The following is a 22019-nucleotide window of genomic DNA, read 5'->3' on the forward strand; positions in this document are numbered from 1 at the left end:
CTAAAACTTTTTGTTATAAAAATATGTATTTTAATGGAGGCTTTTCTCTAAATCTTTCACTTACATGTGTCAGAAAGCAGAGACATTTGATACTTTGTTTCAGAAGATATTAAATGAAAAAGAAGCTGTTGCCTACTTTAATTTTAATATAGCTAACCCTGCCTCATTTTTCACTAGTATTTGCATTTTGGCTTCTTGACTTTGAGACTTTAAGATAGCTAATATTATGTTTACTTTTAAAGCAACTTTTTCCATGACAATCCCTGTACTAGCTGTGAAGGGGAGAAATATGCCTAAGTTCTACCTTGATTTAAATTCTGTGTATAGATCTGCCTAGATTATGTCAAGTCAGAATTTGGCCCATGATCTTCCTGAAAAATGCCATGAAAGCAACTCTGTACATCAGCTAGTCCTTTGTGCTCAGAAGAAACGTAGCAAATGTACAGCAAACTGTCTTCCCATTAACAACTGATGTCCTGAGGTAGCTTCTAAATCTTGCTGCATGTTCTGTTATGAGTTCACAAGAAACTTACTGCATATTCAGTACAAAAGAAAGACATTTAGTTTATCAGTTACTGTGTGAGTGTGGTGGGAGTGAGGAAGGGAGACATGGGTTTATTAAAACAAAAAAAGAAATATGGTTGTATGAAACACTTTAGTTTATTCCAACCCAGTGAAGGAAACCTCCATGGTATCATTTTGAGTTTCTAGCCCTATATATTGTAGTTTTACATAATTACTGTATAGGAACATAAGACTAGCTGGACAAGATGACACAGAGGAAGTGTTAAAAAAAAAAAAACATCATGGACAAGTTTGTTATTGCATACTTATGTGGAAGTTTATTCCTAGCTTCAAGCAGTTAGTGGTTGACTTACGTTCTGAAGCATGAGGGAATCTGTTCTTTATAAATGTTTATCGTATGTAATGAGTTACTTCGGGTGGTACTGTTCTTTTTGTGTGTCTTATCTCTCTTTTTGCCCCCCACTAAGTTCTTTGCTTGAATAATTAAAAATTAAAGTATTTCCCTTTTATCAATGATTGCTTGCTTTTCAATTTCAGTAGGTGATCCCTGGATCTTTTATTATGAGAGAGGGTAGAGGATCATTTGATTTACTTTCTCAATAGCACGAATTTTTATATACCTCTATCAGATCACCTCTTGTCTCTCTCAATTTCTCTGTCCACCCACTTCTGATAGTTATATTAAATGTCACTCCTATTGCAGATCCTTGGTGGCCCCCTGAATTGCACACACTCGTTGCATCCTGACAATTAGCCACTTAGGCCAGCACTTTGATTTCTCTCTCTTAGACAGTTTTTGATCTATGGCGGAACTTTAACTCTTACATGTGAGTACTTAATTTCCATTATAGCCTCCTATAATTTGACTTAATTTAAGACTTTTTGCAAGTCCAAATAAATTGGCCCTTTCTCATCCACCAACATGCTGATTCGCTGAAAGAATTATAATACACTGGAGCAGCAGAATATTCCTTTACAGAAGCCTTCCTGCTGTACCTTGTTTGTCTGTGTTTTATAACTTGGTGTCTCATTATTGTTATGATATAATGGAAATTGTATATGTAGACAATATGCCAGCTTTAGCAGAGATTAGCCAAAGAGTTGCATCTGACATCCATCAAACCTAAACCATTTCTTTCTATTAACGTCAGTGTTTTTTATAATAGGGGTGAATTTTGTCGCCTGATTGTTGTTGTGTATATATATTTGATCCCTATATATTTGCAATCTTGTCTTTTTTTTAGTTTGACTCCAAAAATAAGATTATTTGCTCTATATTTCATGCTGTAGTATGGACGTTGTTTTCTCCATTATATTTCAATAGAAACTGTTACTTCTTAAGGCTCTTCTTCTTTATCTTTGTCTTTTAAAAAGAATTCCATATTGTATTATTAGCCTTTCTTGTAATACAATATTTATAAGAGTCTCTATATGATGATTGGTACTATATATTGTACTATGTGAAGCATACTTTAGTTTTGTTGTAATTTGGTGTGCAGAGAGTGGAGGAGTGATGAAGTCTCTGTGTGTATGAGCCAACTGTTGTTCTAACCCATCTGCTGTTGTGACTTAGGCAGCAGCAAAAGATAGGAAATTAAACCTTTGATTCCTTCTGCTTACTGCTCAGAATCCCAAATCCATACCTGACACCTTTTCAGAAAGAAATCCCATCCTGCTGTTGCTGAAAGAAAGAGTCCTTACTTTAGAAAGGGTTATGTTTGTAATGGTTCTAAGTCAAGTGGAAAGCTATTTTACCATCATCTGCCAGTGCAGCCCAGGATTGGTTAAATTGCCCACAATCTGCCCTCGGTGGGACTTGCTGTATTGGGCCTGATTTTCAGAAGTTTTGAGCACCAGCAACGCTCTTCGAAGTCATGGGAGCTGTAACTGTTCAGCATTTTTGAAAACCAGGCATGTAGTTTTCTTGCCTTGTAACATCACCGTGGGCTGTGAGAGTGTGGGTAAGTAGATTATACTCCTCTAAGTTAAGACTGATTCTCTGTCTTTTTAAGTGACATTGCTTGCTTGCAGTACTATTGGGCTGAGACCTGCAGAACACCCAAGATTCCAGAAGAAGCCTGTAAACTATTGGCCAGGTTTCATGCTTTTCCTATTCAGTTCTTTTCTGCTCTGTCAGAGCCACATCTTTTGAAAGATCTGGAAAGAACATGGGCAATTCTCAGAGTAGTAAAAATTATCTTGAAATGAAGGTCAAAAGCAATCTGTTGAAGAGCTTTTCAGATTTCACAGCCTTGACTGTAAAAATGAATTTTTTAGACAGTAGAGTTGATTTGGGCTCCGGGGTTATCCACAGTACTTCACTAGCATAGAAGTATTGTAATATTTTAGGAACATTGACTGTAAGAATAGTAACAAAGTTTTTAAAACATTTTTTTTCAGAGAGTACTGAAGGGATTTTTTAAGGGATCCAAATATATCTTGATAGAAAAAAAGATCTCTCAGCCTTATTTGACAATCTACTGACTAAAAAGGTTATATTTCTCATTCTCCACAAAAATGTTTTTCTAACCATATAATCTAGGGCTGTGATCTCATCATCTGAAGTGCTGATTTCTTTGTATGTAGTTGGTATATCTTGTATGTAGATGGAAAACCTGAATGCTGCATGAAGTGGTATTGTTGATCCACTAGTCCACAATCTTCCTTCTGATCGAGTATTTTGGTATTGCCCCAGCGTGATGCTCAAGAGTACTATCCAGCTGGAGAGATACCTTCTTTTTTGTGAGACATAAAACTGGCTACTTGCACATTTGTAGTCTTTAAAACAGTTCAATCCTGTTGGCCGTCAAGGGTAAGCAACTATTTAATTTTTTTCATTAATGTAACTTGTGTCAGACACCTGGAGCTTGGGATAGGTATTTCCTTTTTATTTTTTGTGTAAATCCAAACAAATAAAAATCTGGTGGCTCATTGTGCAAAAGATGTATCCTTACCAGATTGCAACATGAGTATTTGTTATTTTTTATCTTTGCTTGTATTGCACAACATATTGATCAAACAGACAAGAGAGAGATAAAATTAACATGGCACACATTAAATGGATTAAAAACTGGCTAACTAATAGGTCTCAAAATGTAATTATAAATGGGAAATAGTCGTAAAATGGGTGCTTCCAGTGCTGTCCCACAGGAGCTGGTTCTTCGCCCTATGCTATTTAACATTTTTTATCAATGACCTGGAAGAAAACCTAAAGTCATCACTGATGCAGTTTGCAGATGACACAAAAATGGAGGAAATAATTAAGAGGACAGGTACCTGATTCAGAGCTATCTGGATCTGTTGGTAAACAACATAAAAATATAAGAATGGCCATACTGAGTCAGACCAATGGTCCATCTAGCCCAGTATCCTGTCTTCTAACAGTGGCCAATGCCAGATGCATCAAAGGGAATGAACAGAACAGGACGATTACTGAATGATCCATCTCCGTCATCCAGTCCCAGCATCTGGAAGTCGGAGGCTTAGGGACACCCTGAGCATGCGGTTGCATCCCTGACCATCTTGGCTAATAGCCATTGATGGATCTATACTCCATGAACTTGTCTAATACTTTTTTGAATCCAGTTACAGTTTTTGCCGTCATAACATCCTCTGGTAATGAGTTCCGCACATTGACCGTGCGTTGTATGAAGAAATACTTAATTTTGTTTGTTTTAAACCTACTGCCGATTAATTTAATTGGGTGACCCCTGGTTCTTGTGTTATGTTAAGATATAAATAACACTTCTTTATTCACTTTCTCCACACCATTCATGATTTTATAAACCTCTATCATATCGCCTCTGTCATCTCTTTTCCCAGATGAATATTCCCAGTCTTTTGAATCTCTCCTCATATGGAAGCTGTTCCATACCGTTAATCATTTTTGCTGCCCTTTTTTAGTACCTTTTCTAATTCTAGTGTATCTTTTTTTGAGATGGGGAGACCAGAACTGCATGTAGTATTCAAGGTGGGCATACCATGGATTTATATAGAGGTGTTATGCCATTTACTGTCTTATTATCTATCCCTTTCCTAATGGTTCCTAACATTCTGTTTAACTTTTTTGACTGCTGCTGCACATGTAATGGATATTTTCAAAGAAATATTCACTATGACTCCAAGATCAATTTCTTGAGTGGTAATAACTAATTTAGACTCCATCATTTTGTATGTAAAATTGGGATTATGTTTTCCAATATGCATTACTTTGCATTTCTCAACACTGAATTTCATCTGCCATTTTGTTGCCCAGTTACCCAGTTTTGAGAGACCCCTTTGTAGCTCTTCACAGTCAGCTTTGAATTTAACTATTGAGTAATTTTGTATCATCTGCAAACTTTGCCACCTCATTGTTTACCCCCTTTTCCAGATCACTTATGAGCACTATTCCCAATGCAAATCCCTGGAGAACACCACTATTTACCTCTCTCCATTCTGAAAACTGACCCATTTATTCCTACCCTTTGTTTCTTGTCTTTGAATCAGTTACTGATCCATGAGAGGACCTTCCCTCTTATCCCATGACTGCTTACTTTATTTTACAGCCTTTGATAAGGGACCTTGTCAAAGATGTTCTGAGAGTCCAAGTACACTATATCCTCTGGATCACCCATGTCCTCATGGCTGTTGACCCCCTCAAAGATTTTGAATAGATTGGTGAGGCATAATTTCTCTTTACAAAGCTGTGTTGACTTTTCACTAATAAATCATGTTCATCTATGTGTCTGATAATTCTGTTCTTTTCTGTAGTTTCAGCCAGTTTGCCTGGTACTGAAGTTACACTTACCAGCCTGTAATTGCCAGGATCGCTTCTAGAGCCTTTTTAAGAAATTGGCATCGCATTAGCTATCCTCCAGTCATCTGGTACAGAAGCTGATTAAGTGTTAGGTTACATACCACAGCTAGTAGTTCTGAAATTTCATATTTGAGTTCCTTCAGAACTCTTGGGTGAATACCGTCTGGTCCTGGTGACTCATTACTGTTTAATTTATCAGTTTGTTCCAAAAACTCCTCTAGTGACACCTCAATCTGGGACAGTTTCTCAGATCTGTCACCTAAAAAGAATGGCTGAGGTATGGGAATCTCCCTCACATCCTCTGCAGTGAAGAATTATGCAAAGAACTCATTTAGCTTCTCTTTGTCTTCCTTGAGTGCTCCTTTAGCACCTTGGTCATCCGGGAGCCCCTAGATTGTTTGGTAGGCTTCCTGCTTCTGAAGTACTTAAATTTTTTTTTGCCGTTAGTTATTGAGTCTTTGGCTAATTGCTCTTCAAATTCTTTTTTGGCCTGCCTAATTATACTTTTACACTTGACTTGTCAAGAGTTTATGCTGCTTTCTGTTTTTCTTAGTATGATTTGACTTCCAAATTTTAAAGGATGCTTTTTTGCCTCTAAATACTTCTTTTATTCTGTTGTTTAGCCATGGTGGCATTTTTTTGTCCTCTTACTATTCTTTTTAATTTGGAGTATACATTTAATTTGAGTCTCTATTATGGTATTTTTTTAAACATATCCATGCAGCTTGCAGGCATTTCACTCTTGTGGCTGTTCCTTTTAATTTCTGACTAGCTTCCTCATTTTTGTGTAGTTCCCCCTTTCTGAAGTTAAATGCTACTGTGATGGGCTTCTTTGATATTTTCCCACCCACAAGGATGTTAAATTAAATTATGTTGTGGTTGCTTTTTCCAAGCAGTTCAGTTATATTGAGATCTTGGACCAGATCCTGTTGCCCATTTATGAATAAATCAAGAATTACCTCTTCCCTGGTGGGTTCCAGGACTAGCTGCTCCCAGAAGCAGTCATTAATAGTGTCTAGAAACTTTATTTCTGCATCCCGTCCTGAGGTGACATGCACCCAGTCAATGTGGGGATAGTTGAAATCCCCCATTATTATTGAGTTTTTTATTTTTAAAGCCTCTCTAATTTCCATGAGCATTTCACAATCATGGTCACCATCCTGGTCAAGTGGTCAACAGTGTATTTGTCTTGCTATACTCTTATTATTCAAGCATGGAATTTCTAGTGATGGAGATTCTGTGGTTCAGTTTGATTCCTTTAAGATTTTTACTATATTTGACTCTATGCTTTCTTTCACATATATTGCCACTCCCCCAGAGGACTGGCCTGTCTCCGAAGATCTGTGAGAGTGAGGGATCATCCATCAGGATAGATTGTAGATCCTTGATGATGTGTTGGAGAGATTTTAGTTGGGGGCTGAAGGTGATGGCTAGTGGCATTCTGTTACTTTCTTTGTTGGGCCTGTCCTGTAGTAGGTGACTTCTGGGTGCTCTTCTGGCTCTGTCAATCTGTTTCTTCACTTCAGCAGATGGGTATTGTAGTTACCTAGCCTTGCAAAAAAGCCCATTGCCAACTCTATCCACATATCTATTCAGAGAACAGCCATTTTTTCATGTTCTCTCTCTCTCTGTGTGTGTGTGTGTGTGTGTGTGTGTGTGTATCTCTTCCTACTGTATTTTCCACTACATGCATCCGAAGAAGTGGGTTTTAGCCCACCAAAGCTTATGCTCCAATAAATTTGTTAGTTTCTAAGGTGCCACAAGTACTCCTCATTCTTCATCACTGAAAATTTTTATATTAAGCTTGGATGTTTTTCTAAAAGATCTGCTCTAGGAATTATTTGGGGACATTCTATGGCCTGTGTTATACAGGAAGTTGGATTAGATTATCATAATAATCCATTTAGGCCTTAGAATCTATGAATCTACTAAATGTTTTCCTTGTGGCTTCAAGTGGATGTTATTCTTCATTCCTGTCCTCAAGTATGGTACCATTCTTTTGCACTGTTAAACAGTGTTTGTCTTTCATTTGCAGATGAAGCAATTCTTTATAAAGAGATTTGGTATCTTTCAGGATGAAAAGTGGTATATAAATGCACCTCATCATCATCATACTCTACTAATAAACATCTTGAATGTGTTAAGCCACCTCTTAAATTCTAAGTTACCTCTGAAACCTTCAGAGAATTCCAAATTTTATAATTTATAACTTGGAATTTTTGTAGGAGAGATGACATATAGGTAATCAGAGAGATCTGATTTGAATTGTTTGGCATCCACCACCATAGTATGTGAGCACCTTGCTGAAATTACTTAAACAACAAAAAGTGTAAATACAACTGATTAAGCTCTGACAGTGCTTAAAGCTTAAGTAATGGCTCGTAGTGCTCTGAGAAGTAAGAACCAGAGGTTATCAATTGTCTTCTGGTCCTTACCTCTGTGTTTGGCACTGGTATGACTACTGTTAGAATTCTGTGTCTAGTTCTGGTGTCCACAATTCAAGAAATGCATTGATAAATTGCAGAGGGTTCAGAGAAAAGCCACAAAAATGACTGAAGTATTGGAAAACATGCTTTTATAGTGGAAAAACTCAAGGAGCTCAATCTATTTAGCTTGTCAAAGAGAAAATTAAGTGGTGACTTGATCACAGTCTATAAGTACCTACATGGGGAATAGATATTTGATAATAGAAGGCTCTTCAATCTATCAGATAAAGATATAACAAGATCAAATGGGCTAGAAGTTGAAGCTAGACAAATTCAGACTTGAAATAAGGTGCAAATGTTTAATAGTGAGGGTGATTAGCTATTGGAACAGTTTACCAAGGGTGAGGCTAGATTTTCAATCTCTGGAAATTCTTTAATCAAAATCACGTGTTTTTCTAAAAGTTGTGCTTTTTGGTCAAACAGAAATTAATTTAAAGAAGTCCTATGACCTGTGTTATGCAGGAGGTCAGACTAGATAATCACAGTGGTCTCTTTGGACCTTACAATCTGTGTATCCATGGAGTATGTTTAGGCCAGACTCCTTTAGGGAAATTGAACCTGGTTAGTGTTCCTATTCTGTCAGCCTTTGGCGTCTCTGTCCTTTTGGATTCATTCTAGTCCAACACTTCTGATGGTGCATTAGATATTGGAATTAGCAATCCTTAGCTTTTAACGTTTTTTTTCTTTCTCCGTCATGTATGTAATACAAACACACACAAAGCTTCCGGTGTGTCCTCATTCTACCCAGGGATAAATGCATAGTTTCACTGGAAATGGGTTTGAGCTTTGCCCAGTTTCTGCCTTAATCTGTCATCAAAGTGGAATCAACTCTAACATCTGTCATCTGGATATCAAAGAGGGCTTAAATTCTGCTCATGAGATGAAGATGATGTGTATTAGAATATCTGTTTGTACTCCAAGAAGACTTTTTAAACTGGTTTTAAAGTCTCTAAGGCTACCTTAGATAGATGGATCAGGTTGTTCATTTGAAAGGCTTAAAGAGTTGAAAACATGTCCTTTTGTTCAGTTAAAATCAGTTCTCGCTGCACAAAGCCTTTGGGCTGGAGGAAGAAGAAAGATCTTGATTCAGGAAAGCTTCTACCAGCTTGAAAGAACACTTGTGCATTTACCAGATGCTACTGAGTAAGCATTTATGCTTCAATAATTATCCTGAACAGGTAGGTGTAAGATGCAGAAAGCAAAATTTCAAGTCACCAGTGCTACCAATTCTCACAATTTTATCACTGCTCTTGTGATGCTTGGTATTTTTCTTAAAGCTCCAGCACCTGGATTCCCGTTGTTAGATTAGAATTTCAGTTAATTTATTTTTAGATGGAAAGTTGTGGTTAGAGCTTCAAGAGATGGTCTCTAAACGCTTCAACACCTGGAGACAAATGAAAAGTTCCCTATCTTATTTTAAAAAATCCTAATGCAATCTCATTATATTTTGGAACCTGAAACATGATTTATGAATGCATAGGATTGCCAATACAGTGCTAGAATTTCACCCTTTCCTTAATGCTTTGAGTGCTATATGTCAGAGGAAAATCCGTTTTTATTAGTGTTCTTTGAAGTCTTGTACTATGACCTGTAAAGCATTTGACTTAGTCCTTCATGACATTCTGATTTAGGAAAAAGCAACACTGTACAAAATCAATGTAGCCCACATTAAATGGATTAAAAGTTGGTTAACTGATAAAGTTCAGAAAGAAATTGTAAATTAAGAATAATTTTATGGGAGTGTTTCTAGTGGGATCCCACATTGATCTGTTCTTGGCCAAATGCTATTCAATATATTTTTCAGTGATCTGGAAGAAACTATAAAGTAATTGCTGGACAAATTTGCAGATGACACAAAAATTGGTGGAATTGTAAATAACAGTGGGAATGGGTCAGTTATACAGATCAACCTGGATCACTTGGTAGGGTGGGCAAATTTGAACAATGTTTTTTCAATATAGCCAATTCCAAGGTCATACATGTAGGAACAAAAATATAGGTCACGCTTACAAGAAGGGAGAGAGTACCCTGTATTGCAATGACACTGAAAAGAATTTAAGGGTTATGGTAGGTAACCAACTGAACATGAGCTATCCGCGTGATGCTGTAGCTAAGAAGGTGACTATGGTCCTTGGATGCATAAGCAGGGGAATATCAAGTCAATATATGGCATTAGCGAGACGATTACTGGAATATTATGTCCAGTTGTGGTGTCCATGCTTCAATTTTTCAACATCCTTTTTGGAAAGTGTTCAGAAAAGAGGTACAGGAAAAGATGCTTTATAGTGAGATACTTAAGAAACTTGATCTATTTAGTTTATCCAAGAGAAGATTAAAAGGTGACTTGATCGCATTCTACATGTTCCTACATGGGGAAGAAACTTCTAACAGTAGACAGCTCTTTAAACTAGCAGAAAAAGGAATAAGGAGATCTAATGGCTGGAAGCTGAAGCTAGACAAATTTAGACTAGAAATAAGGTGGACATTTTTAACAGTGAGGGGGAGTAATTAACCATTAGAACAATTTACTGAAGGATGTGGTGGTTTCTTCATCACTTAGTCTTTTAATTAAGACTGGTTGTTTTCTTAAAGATATGTTATAGCTCAAACAGCAATTATGGGCTTGCTGCTGAAATTACTTGGTTAGGTTCCATGGCTTGTGTTATGCAGGAGGTAAGATTCGATTATCATATTGGTCCCTTTGGGCCTTAAAATCTATTTATCAGTATAAATCTAAAGCAGTGTTGTTTAACCTTTTTTCATTTGAGGACCCCTAAAAAATTCAAATTTGAAAATCTCAGATATAGTCTTTGGACCCCCTGGGGTCTGTGGACCACAGATTGAAAACTACTGATCTAAAGGCTTGAAAAAATCCTCTTGCCCACTCACTGATGGCTAGTGGGAAGCTCTCCCTGATGACTGTGGAAACCTAAAGTACGGATTTCTGCAGTTTAAGTTTTGATTTTAAAACTGTTGAGTTTCTTGTCCTTATGATTGTAAAGTTAATTTTCCAAGTGTGAACTGATGCAGTGCTCTGAGCCTTCAGACAGAGCTGGTGCTTCTGCTGATGCTCATACCTTTCCCAAGTAGCACCAGAAAAATGAAATGAACAGAACTGATTAGTTTCACAGCTGATATATAGAACACTGAGATAGATTTATATTAATTTCGTGCTCCTGAACTAGCTGAGCTTGTTAACCAGTATCCTCCATATGGTTCTCACTTGTTGGTAGGACCGCCCCATCCTTGTGTATATACTTCTGGCTAGTAGGTTTAATCCTCTGACTGGTTAGATGCTTGGCAAATTTTTAAGCCTTTTTCTAAATATAAGGGAAAATTGATATCTCAGATACATCTGTGTTGTAATTTATGGCAAATGCTGACTTTGTTATGCCCACGGTAGTTCTAGATTGGCTGGTCTAGAGACTGAAATAATCTGTTTGGCCACAAAAGAGAGGGTGAAATAGGATTTCAACCTACTTTATTCTGCCCGGGTAAGGTGTCTGAATTGAGACGCATAAGGGGAATCACCTCTTGAGGTGATTTGGTGGCTCAGTCTCCGTGTCCATTTGGTCTTCTGGCTCTCTGAGATTGTCAAGAAGAATGCTAATTGTGATTTTTTTTTTTTTTGAGCTGTGGGTACTTATCTAGTAGAAACTTCATTAGGCTGGATTGCAGTCCACTCTTTCAGCATCCTTAAGATCTGTTTCTTTTGTTTGTTTGTTTCTACCTAAACCATCAGTGACAGGGGTTCCCTCATTCCTTCTATATGAGTGCAAAATAAATGAACTTTTCTCAAGTGCCACAAGAATGTAAGTGTTCTTGAGACTTCGATGGTCAAGACTAGGTGTACTGGGCGTCTGCACAAGAAGTCTGTTAATGGAAGCCCTAGTGTGTCACTGATAAAGGGTCCATCACTGAGGCCCTCTTGGAATATTAACATAATGAAAGCTTTATCCCTTCTCATCTTCCTCAGTACCTGGTATAGGCATGGGAGTAGCAGAAAACTTATTGTCCAGATAAAGTCCCCGGTGGAACTATTTACAATCGAGGCATGTGATTTGTCAAAAGCCCATTAACTTTCAATGAGACTTGTGCTCCTAAGTCACCTTAGGCTATGTCTACACTACGCAGCTTTTAGCGACACAGCTATGCTACTACAGAGGTACCGCTAAAAGGCGCGCAGTGTAGCTACTGTTTATCGGCAGGAGAGAGCTCTCCTGCCAACAGAAAACTTCCGTCCCCACCGAGCGGCGTTAGCATTGTTGGCAGGACAAAGCACTGTTCACACCAGTGCCTGTTGTTGACAACACTTTTGTCTTCCGGGGATGTGTGGGCTTTTTTAACACCTCTGAACAACAAAAGTTTTGTCTTTCACTTGCCAGTGCAGACGAAGGGTTAGGGCCAGATTTTTAAAGGCATTTAGTCTCCTAAAAATGCAGATAGACACTTACTGGAATTTTCAAAAGCATCTAACTCCCATTGAAATCAATCTTTAAAAATCAGGTCTTTAAGACATTTTTGGAAATCCCAGCCCTAGTGTATTAAAAAAACTCAAAAGTGCATTGTAAAAAATATCAAAGCAACATATATTTTCCTAGAAAATATGCTTTAAAAAAATCAAAACCAGTCATCTCCTGATCATCATTTGCTATCATTTAAATAATCTTTCTACTGTCGCTTTTTACTGTTATCCTAACAATAAACCTTATTGTGGCCTGCAAGTTTTTTGGGCCCATGATTTTACAGGTGCAATCAACTGCAGTTACAAAAGATAGTTTAGCCATCTAACTGCCTGATATCTGGTTGCAAATGACAATTATACCCACAAATAAGGTAGTTCAAATTTAGACATCTGTCGTTTGTGTGCATAAGTTTGTGTGCCTGTCTTGTTTACTAAAATTTGGCCCTAATTGTTTAATCTTAAAACTGTACATATTTTGGAACATTCAGTTGGATGGAATCTCATATTTAACAGTTTCATGGGGTTGTTTCTTTGGAACTAAAAGTGTTTCTCAAGAGCCTTTTTTTATCAGCTCCCAGTGAAAAGAGGAGAGCAAAGCCATCCGCTTACCACAAAGCAGTGCCACCACAAAGGAAAGATTAAGGGTTTAGAGAGAGGTCAATGTGGGTTTTTCTCTAACTAAACACTTTCCTAAAGTTTCCTTGTGGAAAAAATAATGAAGTCATCTAAGAGTTTTTAAAGAATTTTTATTTCTTTTTCACCGTCTGCATTCGCTTGTCTTCCCAGCATGGATGTTTAATCTTTCTAGGCTTTGTGAATTGGCCCAAATGAATAAGTGGTGAGTTGTCTCTCTAGGAGCTAGAGGCTTATTCTAAGGCCCTAATCACTGAGTAAACACATCTTTGCCCTCCCTCTCTTACAACTGCTATATAATAGTGAGATTCTAGCACAGTAACCTGGATATTGCAGGGATCGATGCTTTGAAATGCAGAACGGCTGATCCTCAAAAACAGACAGTGCCTGATCTTCCCCTGTTTCTTTCTTCTTTTTAAATTAAATATCACCACAGAGATGCTGTTTTATTGCTTGATATTGTGCATTAGTGCCCTGGATTTTCAAGTTTAGTTTCAGTCAACACTGTTGGCTGCACTTATATGGAACTGTGCATGTTAGGCTTATTAATGGCCTTTCCTGGCACATGTGTATTTGGTTATGAAGAACATTTAAATTAAATCAGACAAACATTATTGTATATTACTAATCCCTTTCTCAAAGTCTGATGTTCAAATGTACTCTTCTTTTTGTTTAAACAGACATTGCTAAGCTTTACCCATAGCCAGTATTCCCGGTTATAAATATACTGATTTTTCTAAAAATGAATTGTCCCAAAATTGCACCCCATATCTTAATATATTAATTCAAGGTACCAGATCAATATCCTACTGTAGATGTTACTTCTTATGGATAGATTTCAATTACCTTTATAAAAATTATATGCAAAACCACTCACCCATTTGCCATACTTGTCACTTGCCTTCTCAGCATGGATGTTGAAGCAGTATTTTAAAACAATGTTCCTAACAGTAATTTTTGTGGTTATTTTCTGTTGCTTTTTAAAAACTGTTTTTGATTTATTCAGATACCAGATATCAGAGCATGGTCCTTTCCCCTAATGATCTTTTTCTCTATATTATTCCCATCCCACCTTCTTCCCCTACGAACACGCAGATACACCAGTCACTTTCCTTCCCAACATGTGGTCTGCCATTACATCTCCATATTATGGGGAGGATGCACAGCTGCATTGTTGGCTACCTTCATTGCAGGTTTAGGTATTGGTTTCAGATGAACGATGCAGAGGTGATCCTCTCCCTTGCAAGTACATAATCTCTAAAATAGTCTTCAGCAAAATGGGAAATCATAATTGTTTCCAAACTTGGCTCTCTTATGGCACCAGCCTGGCTAACAGCAATTCACTATCGTTTTGTTAAGCTGAACATTTACAGTTTACTTTGTTGTGACAAAAGGCATGTTTTGAAAAGAGAACTGTATTCAATATTGTCTTTACTGTGTAGCAAGCCAAAAATAGTGATCTCATTGTCAGAACTAAATGTGAAATGGATGCTCCTTGGTATGCCTTTTTCTGGAGACTGTCAAATGTTTACTGCAGGTACTTTTATTTAAATAAACTTTTTATTTTTTGTGTTAAAATACATATCTTTAATATTAATCTACTTTAAGGATATCCCAGATCACTTTTTGGTAATAAGAAAAATTCACTTTTGGCCCTTTACTTGGTTTTTGAAATAGAATGTTGACTATTCAGATTAAAAATATTTGAGTGGATTTGGGGGACGGAGGGTAGTTTGACTTTAAATTGCAAGAATTTGATTTTTCTCTTTCCATGTTACTAAATTGTATGAAACACTGTCAGAACATTAAAGAAACAGCATTTGTTTATGTTGAGAGTCAATCTCGCACTGTAGACAGTCTTGTGCGCACTAACACACAAACCTACAGTAGCAGTTTTAAGTTACTAAACAGACTTCTTAGACAGGTGTTTTCACTGATCAGTATTTTCTCCTGTCTTTGCAGAGAAAGCTTCTTGCAATCTACCTCCACCATGATGAAAGCGTACTAACCAATGTGTTCTGCTCACAAATGCTTTGTGCCGAATCTATTGTTTCATATCTGAGTCAGAACTTCATAACCTGGGCATGGGATATGACAAAAGAAGCAAACCGAGCAAGGTAATACAGTTTGAGTTGTGAGCTGAGCTGCTTTTGTTTCAAGAAAGCTTGCCATGTCTGTGTAACAAATGTTGTGTTGCTTGGTGTCTACTTAAATAAAAAAATCCATTCTGTGTTCTCTAGTCTAAGTCAGCCTACCTCCAGTGAAGTTAATGGAGCTTTGCCAGTTTACACCAGCTGAGAATCTGAGTCTCTTTGTTCTCATTATAAGATCACTCACTGTTGTTGTTATAGAGTTTGGGAAATTGTTTACTGTTTCTTTCATTGCAGATTTAATTTATTTTCTTGCATCTTCCTTTGCAAGCACTAGAGTACTATAAACATATTTTTAAGTTTTGTTTTGAACTGCCACAATGAGTGAGCAACACCAATTGATTGACAGTGAGAGGTGATTATATTAATTAACTACCTGGGGGCCCTGTCAGAATTATTTATTGCAACTGGAAAAATTATCTTAAATACAAGATATTTTTAAAATTAATTATAAAACAAATTATAAAGGGAACAATTCATATGACTGGTGTGAACGAAACAATTCTCCTGTCAAAAATATTTTTTGATAGCGATCAAAAATCACAATGCAAATATAACATTTATTAATAAGTTAAATGGTGTCTTACAAAAATAATAATTTTAAGGAAGTGAATTGTAGACCATGTCAGCTAGGTAGGTAATAGCTTTAATTCTACCACAAACTGATTGATGTATTTGACTTATACCACAGATTCTCTTGTACACAGTCAGCAATCCATTCATTTCTTAATATAAAAACAATTCCGTCTTGTAGATGTTGGGATATGTTTATTTGGTCTGTTGATCATGATGTCTGTAAAAATGATGAAGGTTTTAAAGTCAGGCCTGTTTGTGTTTCTAATGTGGACTTCATTTCATCATGTTTGAAGTGCACATATGACTGTCACTTGCCATGATGCTATTTTGGCTGTGTTAATGCAAAAATAATGCGCTCTTTTGTGAACAAAAGAGGTTAAATTCATTCACTTAAGGGCAACTTCATTGTTGTTACCTAATTCAAATGATTATTGAACAATTAGAAATTATCCAGAATTGTGTTCCTGTTGCCCTGTGGCTCAGTAGTAATTGGATTTCTGAATATAGACTTTATCCATTCTTATTCCTCAAACTTGTACACTGCATTAGTTTTTCGTTAGATAAAGGGTGTCAGAGTAAAACAGAGCAATATCCTTGTGAAGTAATTTACTCTTTTAAAAAAACAGACCATTGTGATCTGTTTCACAGGGTATCTTAACTTAACCTTGAATATCTTCAGTGTTGCAAAAGCCTCCCATCCTTTTAATTCCTTTTATTTGTTTTAATGACATCATTGTATTAATCACACTTAGTTAAAGGTGCTGAAAAAAGTAATGCCAAACACAGATAAAAATGAAGCATCTAGGGTCTTTCATGAGGCCAAATACAGAGACTGGAGGCTTGGCTAAATCTTTTGGTATTGCCATTCATTGGCAGTAAGAAGCCTCCTCCTTTTCTTTTATCCCCCAACTTGATATAAAAGGAAACACTATTTCTAAACCATCTGTAGTGGCTAAGTTCAGTTGACTACCTGCTGTTATATTGTTCTGTTCTCCATTTAATTCACGAGTTTCTTTTATTTTACAATGACAAAAAATTGCAGTGTAGTTTCTTTTGAAAAACTGTGTTTGAGGGAGTTTTTTATGACTGACAATCAACAGCCATGTAATTGCTTTGTTGTGTTTTACTAAAGAAGTCTATTAAGTAGCACAACTTTGATACACTAGTAATAAGAGTTTGCAGGTTACAGAGACACCTGTGGTGACCAAAGCGACAGAAGCTGCTTGTTAGAAAGAGCCTGTACAGCTGTGTCCTATTAACTCCTTATGACACTTTTAAAACACAAAATAAAGGGCTTGTTTAAGGCTTTATAGCTATTCTCAGTGAATCTAGTCACTGATTGTGTAGTATGATAGGATTCTTAAGCCTTTGTTTTTTGCTTTCTGGTAACATCATACAACAAAGAAATGGTCATATTAACAGTGAGGTTAAAAATTAGTAAGGGGTAAATAAGACACGTTAGCACAAAATAGCATGATCCATTGTTTATATGTAATGTTACATCTTACTTTTTAGGTTATGAGCTTCTTGGGACAGGAACTATGCCTCTTTCTCTGTTTGAAAAGTGCCCAGTACGCGGTGGGCATTGCCATAAATAAATAAATACTCAGGAGCATCATTGTTTAACCACTAACTTGGATAACCATAAATTATACACAAAATTTTTCTCAATGAAACAACAGTGGACGTTGATCTAATTTTGTTGTGCATCTCTACAATTATACTTAACTCTTCAAGCAGAAGGGAAAAAAGAATATGGACCTACTTCTCTTATGCCAGTTTAATTCAGGAGTAACTCCGCTGAGCTGCATGAGTATAAAACTAGTGTGACGCGTAGGAGAATCAGTCCCGTTTATTTTACACATCCTGATCGATGGACTGTAATTCTGTAGGAGATCTCAAACCAGGAGTACTATACCGCTTTCACTGTTGTACTGTGCGTAATTTGGCAAGGAGAGAGAGGCTGTCTGCTATGGATAATTTCTTTCCCCATCTAGACCGAAAATGATGTAGCCTCTCTCTGAGATACTCTGATTTTCTGTTCTCTGCTGTTTTCACACTGTTTAAAGGTTGGAATCACTGGCAATGACTGGTAATCCTATGCAGAGTCCCAGTGCAGTAAATAGGGATCTTGCATGGGCATAAAGGCGTGTGCTAGCAGGTTCCATTGCAGGATGAGGGCCTACGACATAATCCAGTCACAATACAGCCAGTTGCCTGTTTTATGAGGACTGAGCATGTTATGTTGTTAATGGTCACAGCTATTGGTAGCATACAGAGCTCTCAACATATTGTATTTAGCTCTATCAATGGAATAACTTCATGATATAGTGACTTCTGATGCTCAAGAAAACAGGAGTGTGGGTCTGTGTGTGTGTGTGAGAAAGAATCAAAATTGTTCTTAGCTAATAGGAAAAAAGTTATATTGCCACAATCTTTCCTTAGCAAGAATGACATTTTCAATTAAAAACATTTTTTAAAGTGTTGTAATAACCGTATATAGTTAGAGCACTACCAAATTCTCGGTCCATTTGGGTCAATTTCATGGTCATAGGATTTTAAAAATCGTAAGTTTCATGATTTCAGCTATTTAAATCTGAAATTTCAGGGTGTTGTAATTGTAGGGGTCCTGACCCGAAAAGGAGTTGGGGGCGGGGGGGCGCAAGGTTATTGTAGGTGGGGATTACGGCACTGCTTCTCTTATTTCTGTGCTGTGCTGGCATCAGCGCTGCCTTCAGAGCTGGGCAGCAGGAGGGCAGCAGGAGAGCAGCAGCTGCTGGCCAGGAGCTCTGCTGTGAAGGCAGAGCCGCCACCATTAGCAGCGCAGAAGCGAGGGTGACATCGTATGGCATTGCCACCCTTACTTCTGCACTGCTGCTGGCAGGGTGCTGCCTTCAGAGTTGGGTGCCCGGCCAACAGCCGCCACTCTCGGCTGCCCAGCTCTGACATCAGCACAGAAGTAAGGGTGGCAATACTGTGACCCCGTCCCCCTCCCCGCAAAATAACCTTGTGACTTCCCTGCAACTTCCTTTTGGGTCAGGACCCCCAATTTGAGAAACGCTGGTCTTCCCTGTGAAATCTGTATAGTATAGGGTGTAAGCACAGAAGACGAGATTTCACAGTGGGAGACCAGATTTCACAGTCCGTGACATGTTTTTCATAGCCGTGATTTTGGTAGGGTCCTACCTATAGTTATTTTTTTAAATGAACTCTAATCAGAAGTCGTCGTATGGGTGTCTATTCATCATCAGAAAAATGTTTCAGTAATGGTTTAGATTTAAAATATTGTTTAAAAGGTGTCCATTTTGAGCCCTATGAAACAGAAACAGCTTCGAAATGTTGAGATTTTTCACCATTTTCTAACAACATTTTTCAGTCAGTTGTGATATGCTTGGAGCCAAGCTTGCATTGCCATAATCCAATAGTGCTCAACTTCTTGCAGGATTCGACCCTCGTGGCCCCATCAACTCAGCAACCACTGAAGTATGTCAGTGGGAGTTTTATAAATGACTTCAGCAGGAACAAAAGCAGGAACTGAGTTTGTAAGCCCAAGTATTTGGTGTTCGCTATTGCACTCAATGACACAAGAAATCATGCCAGTTAATTAGCACTACGACTATGAGATGTATTTTTTTATATCTAAAAAGTTTTCAAGCTACACCTACATGTGGACTGTTATACAGTCAAATAGGAGGACAGTTCTAGTTAATACAGTAAACTAGATGTTCCATTTCGACTTTCAGGGCTCCTTGTCTCTGATACAAGTTTTACAGGGTAATGAGCAATCACTTTAAGAAAATGCTGCAAGTTCTGATTGTTTTTGTTGTTTTATTTGGCTGAGATTGGCTAAAAAGTTTCTTATAAATTGTAAAAGCATTGGCATAAAAGAATCAGAATTAAAAGTATAAAATAATTGAAGTAATAAAATAGGTAACTTAATTTAGGAGAAAAACCTAGTATTTTTACTTTATTGTACAAGAATCCTCCAGATTTCTTATTCCCTGTATTTTAAAGTTAATTTTTTGGTAACTTTCTTACTTGTGAGTTAGAGTTTAGGGGTCAGCTGTTAAGTCATTTTAGCTGATTTTTGGTAGTAATGATAGTAAACAAACAAACAAATACTATTTATTTGACATGTCAGTGGGGCAATAATCTTAACCCTAGAATGAAAACATATTGCTGTTGGTGAATTGACAAATTAAAACAAAAAGGTAGATTGACTGTATATGCTAAGTTATAAATGTAACAGTTCAGTTATCAAAAACACTGTATATGTGCTTTGTGGACCAGTTAATGCTGCTATTGTAACATTAGCTTTTCCATTCCCTGAATTCTATGTTTAAATATGCAACTACTCGTTAGGATTGGGATCGCTGAGTACAGTTTATGTATAAATGCCAAGAGAGACAACTGAGTCAAAGTGGGTGAGGTAATATCTTTTATTGGACCAACTTCTGTTGGTAAAAGAGACAAGCTTGTGAGCTACGCCGAGCTGAGTTATGACCTGAAGAAGAGCTCAGTGTAGCTTATCTCTTTTACCAACGATGTTGGTCCAATAGAAGATATTACCTCACTCATCTTGTCTCTCTAATATCCTGGGACCAACATGGCTACAACAACAGAATATACAACGGAACTTAGCAAGATAATACCTAAGAGTAATACCTAAGAGTAATACTAGATCCTGGCAGCAGTTGGGATGAGGAACCTGCAGTCATCCTCTACTATCATTGGCTTCCCTCCCCTTTCAGTGTTTACCTATACTATTCAAGGCCAAGCAAGTTCACTTAATCCCATGGGCTAACAAGATGAACCAATCATGTGTCATGCCCTGGAGCAGGTGATCTATAGTCATGTCACTTGTTTACTGCAGCAAAATCCAGCTACTATCAGAAACTGCTAGGAAGCTCAGACTGAGCCCAGAAGAAAAACTAAAGAAAGACAGAGATGTGAAACTATCTTGCTGTCCTTGGAATTAGATGGCTTGGGGGGGAGAGGCTACCAGGAGGGTGTGATTCAATAGGACGTTCAGAGGAGAGGATGAATCCTTCCTCCATCATGGCATAGGGCTAAGGAGACTAGATGTCTGTCAATGCACTGTATTCCAGATACAAGTCTGGGCACCCAGCTGCAGTGGAATATATGTCAATTAGAGGAGTAACCTTTATTTGATATTATCTGAACTTGGGCATTTTTCAACCATTCTCAATGTTTTCATTAAAGATGTTTTTTCAAGTGTGTTTTTCATACATTGCTGTATGTGCTCGTGCATTATTGCAGAAAGAGTGGTGGTAACCCTTGTATTTAGTTTGTTTAATGCTCTCCATTATAAAGATCACCTTTATTTTTCTTTTCCTTTCTTTCTTTTTGCGAAGCCCTAACACCTCCATTGTTTGCAGGAGGACTTTGAAATTCAGCAGAGACAAAGCCCCAGGGCTAGCGACATGACTTGCACTTGCCCTATTAAATTCCATTCAGGTTTGGCTGTTATAAGCTGTTAAAAATTACCATTTCCCTTTGTCACTTCTGTTCCTTATGGCAAATCAATAACTGACTATTAATATCCTGAAGAACTGGGACCATGCCACTGCCAAAACAGTAGCAACGTACTGCACTGGGAACACCTGTCAGTGTAGCTGGGCAGTGATGGCGAGAGAAAGCTCTGACCACACCACAGGGACCCAGTGCATGGCCACAGCAGCCCGCCCCCCACTCTGGTGGCACCACATGGAACAGGAACCAAATGTGTGGGGGAAAGAGACAGGCAGGCCAGAATACTCCCAATGACTCTCCTAGATCCAGCATATGGCATCACCAGACCATACACTGCCCTTCTGGAATAACTGCCTTCTCCAGCTGATATTGTTATTCCTGTAGATAAAATAGTATAAGTCCATGCTGCAGTACTGAAAGTTTAGGTTCAAACCCTGCTGATGATGATGTATGATGAGGGAGCTGTTAAAGTTGTACCTAATACATTTTGTTTTAACTTTTTCCTGTAAAAAAAAAACCCCTAGGATATTGCATATAAAAATAAAAATCTAAGTTAAAGGTTTAGGTTGTAAAGTCAGGCACTCACAAATTAGGAAATGCCAGATATATAGTTGTCTTTGTAATCTTACTTGTTCCCCCATGTATGTATTCATTATGATGTGGTCTTTAATTACATGATTACAAAATACTTTATCTGTAGGACTTCTGCTTCTTGCATAGACACACGGGGACACAGTGAAGGTTGAATGGACAACCGTAAATCTCCCATTTCCCAGCTCTCAGATGCTTGACTTTGCAATCTGAATAACATTGTTTTTATGTAGTGTGTGTGTGTGTGTGTGTATAGTGCATGAGTGAACACAGTAATGTATATGTACATCTATATACACAAT

General features: G+C 37.6%; 1 protein-coding gene across 1 annotated transcript in view; it reads left to right on the forward strand.

Moving 5' to 3' along the window:
- Positions 1–22019, forward strand: part of FAF1 (Fas associated factor 1) — a 312180-nt gene that overhangs the window by 223722 nt on the left and 66439 nt on the right. Inside the window, exon 13 of the mRNA XM_048861231.2 lies at positions 14870–15024. Within this exon, the coding sequence (XP_048717188.1) occupies positions 14870–15024 (155 nt within the window). The remainder of the gene's footprint in view (positions 1–14869; positions 15025–22019) is intronic.

This window comes from Caretta caretta, chromosome 8, assembly GCF_965140235.1.
Source record: "Caretta caretta isolate rCarCar2 chromosome 8, rCarCar1.hap1, whole genome shotgun sequence".
Lineage (NCBI taxonomy): Eukaryota > Metazoa > Chordata > Testudines > Cheloniidae > Caretta > Caretta caretta.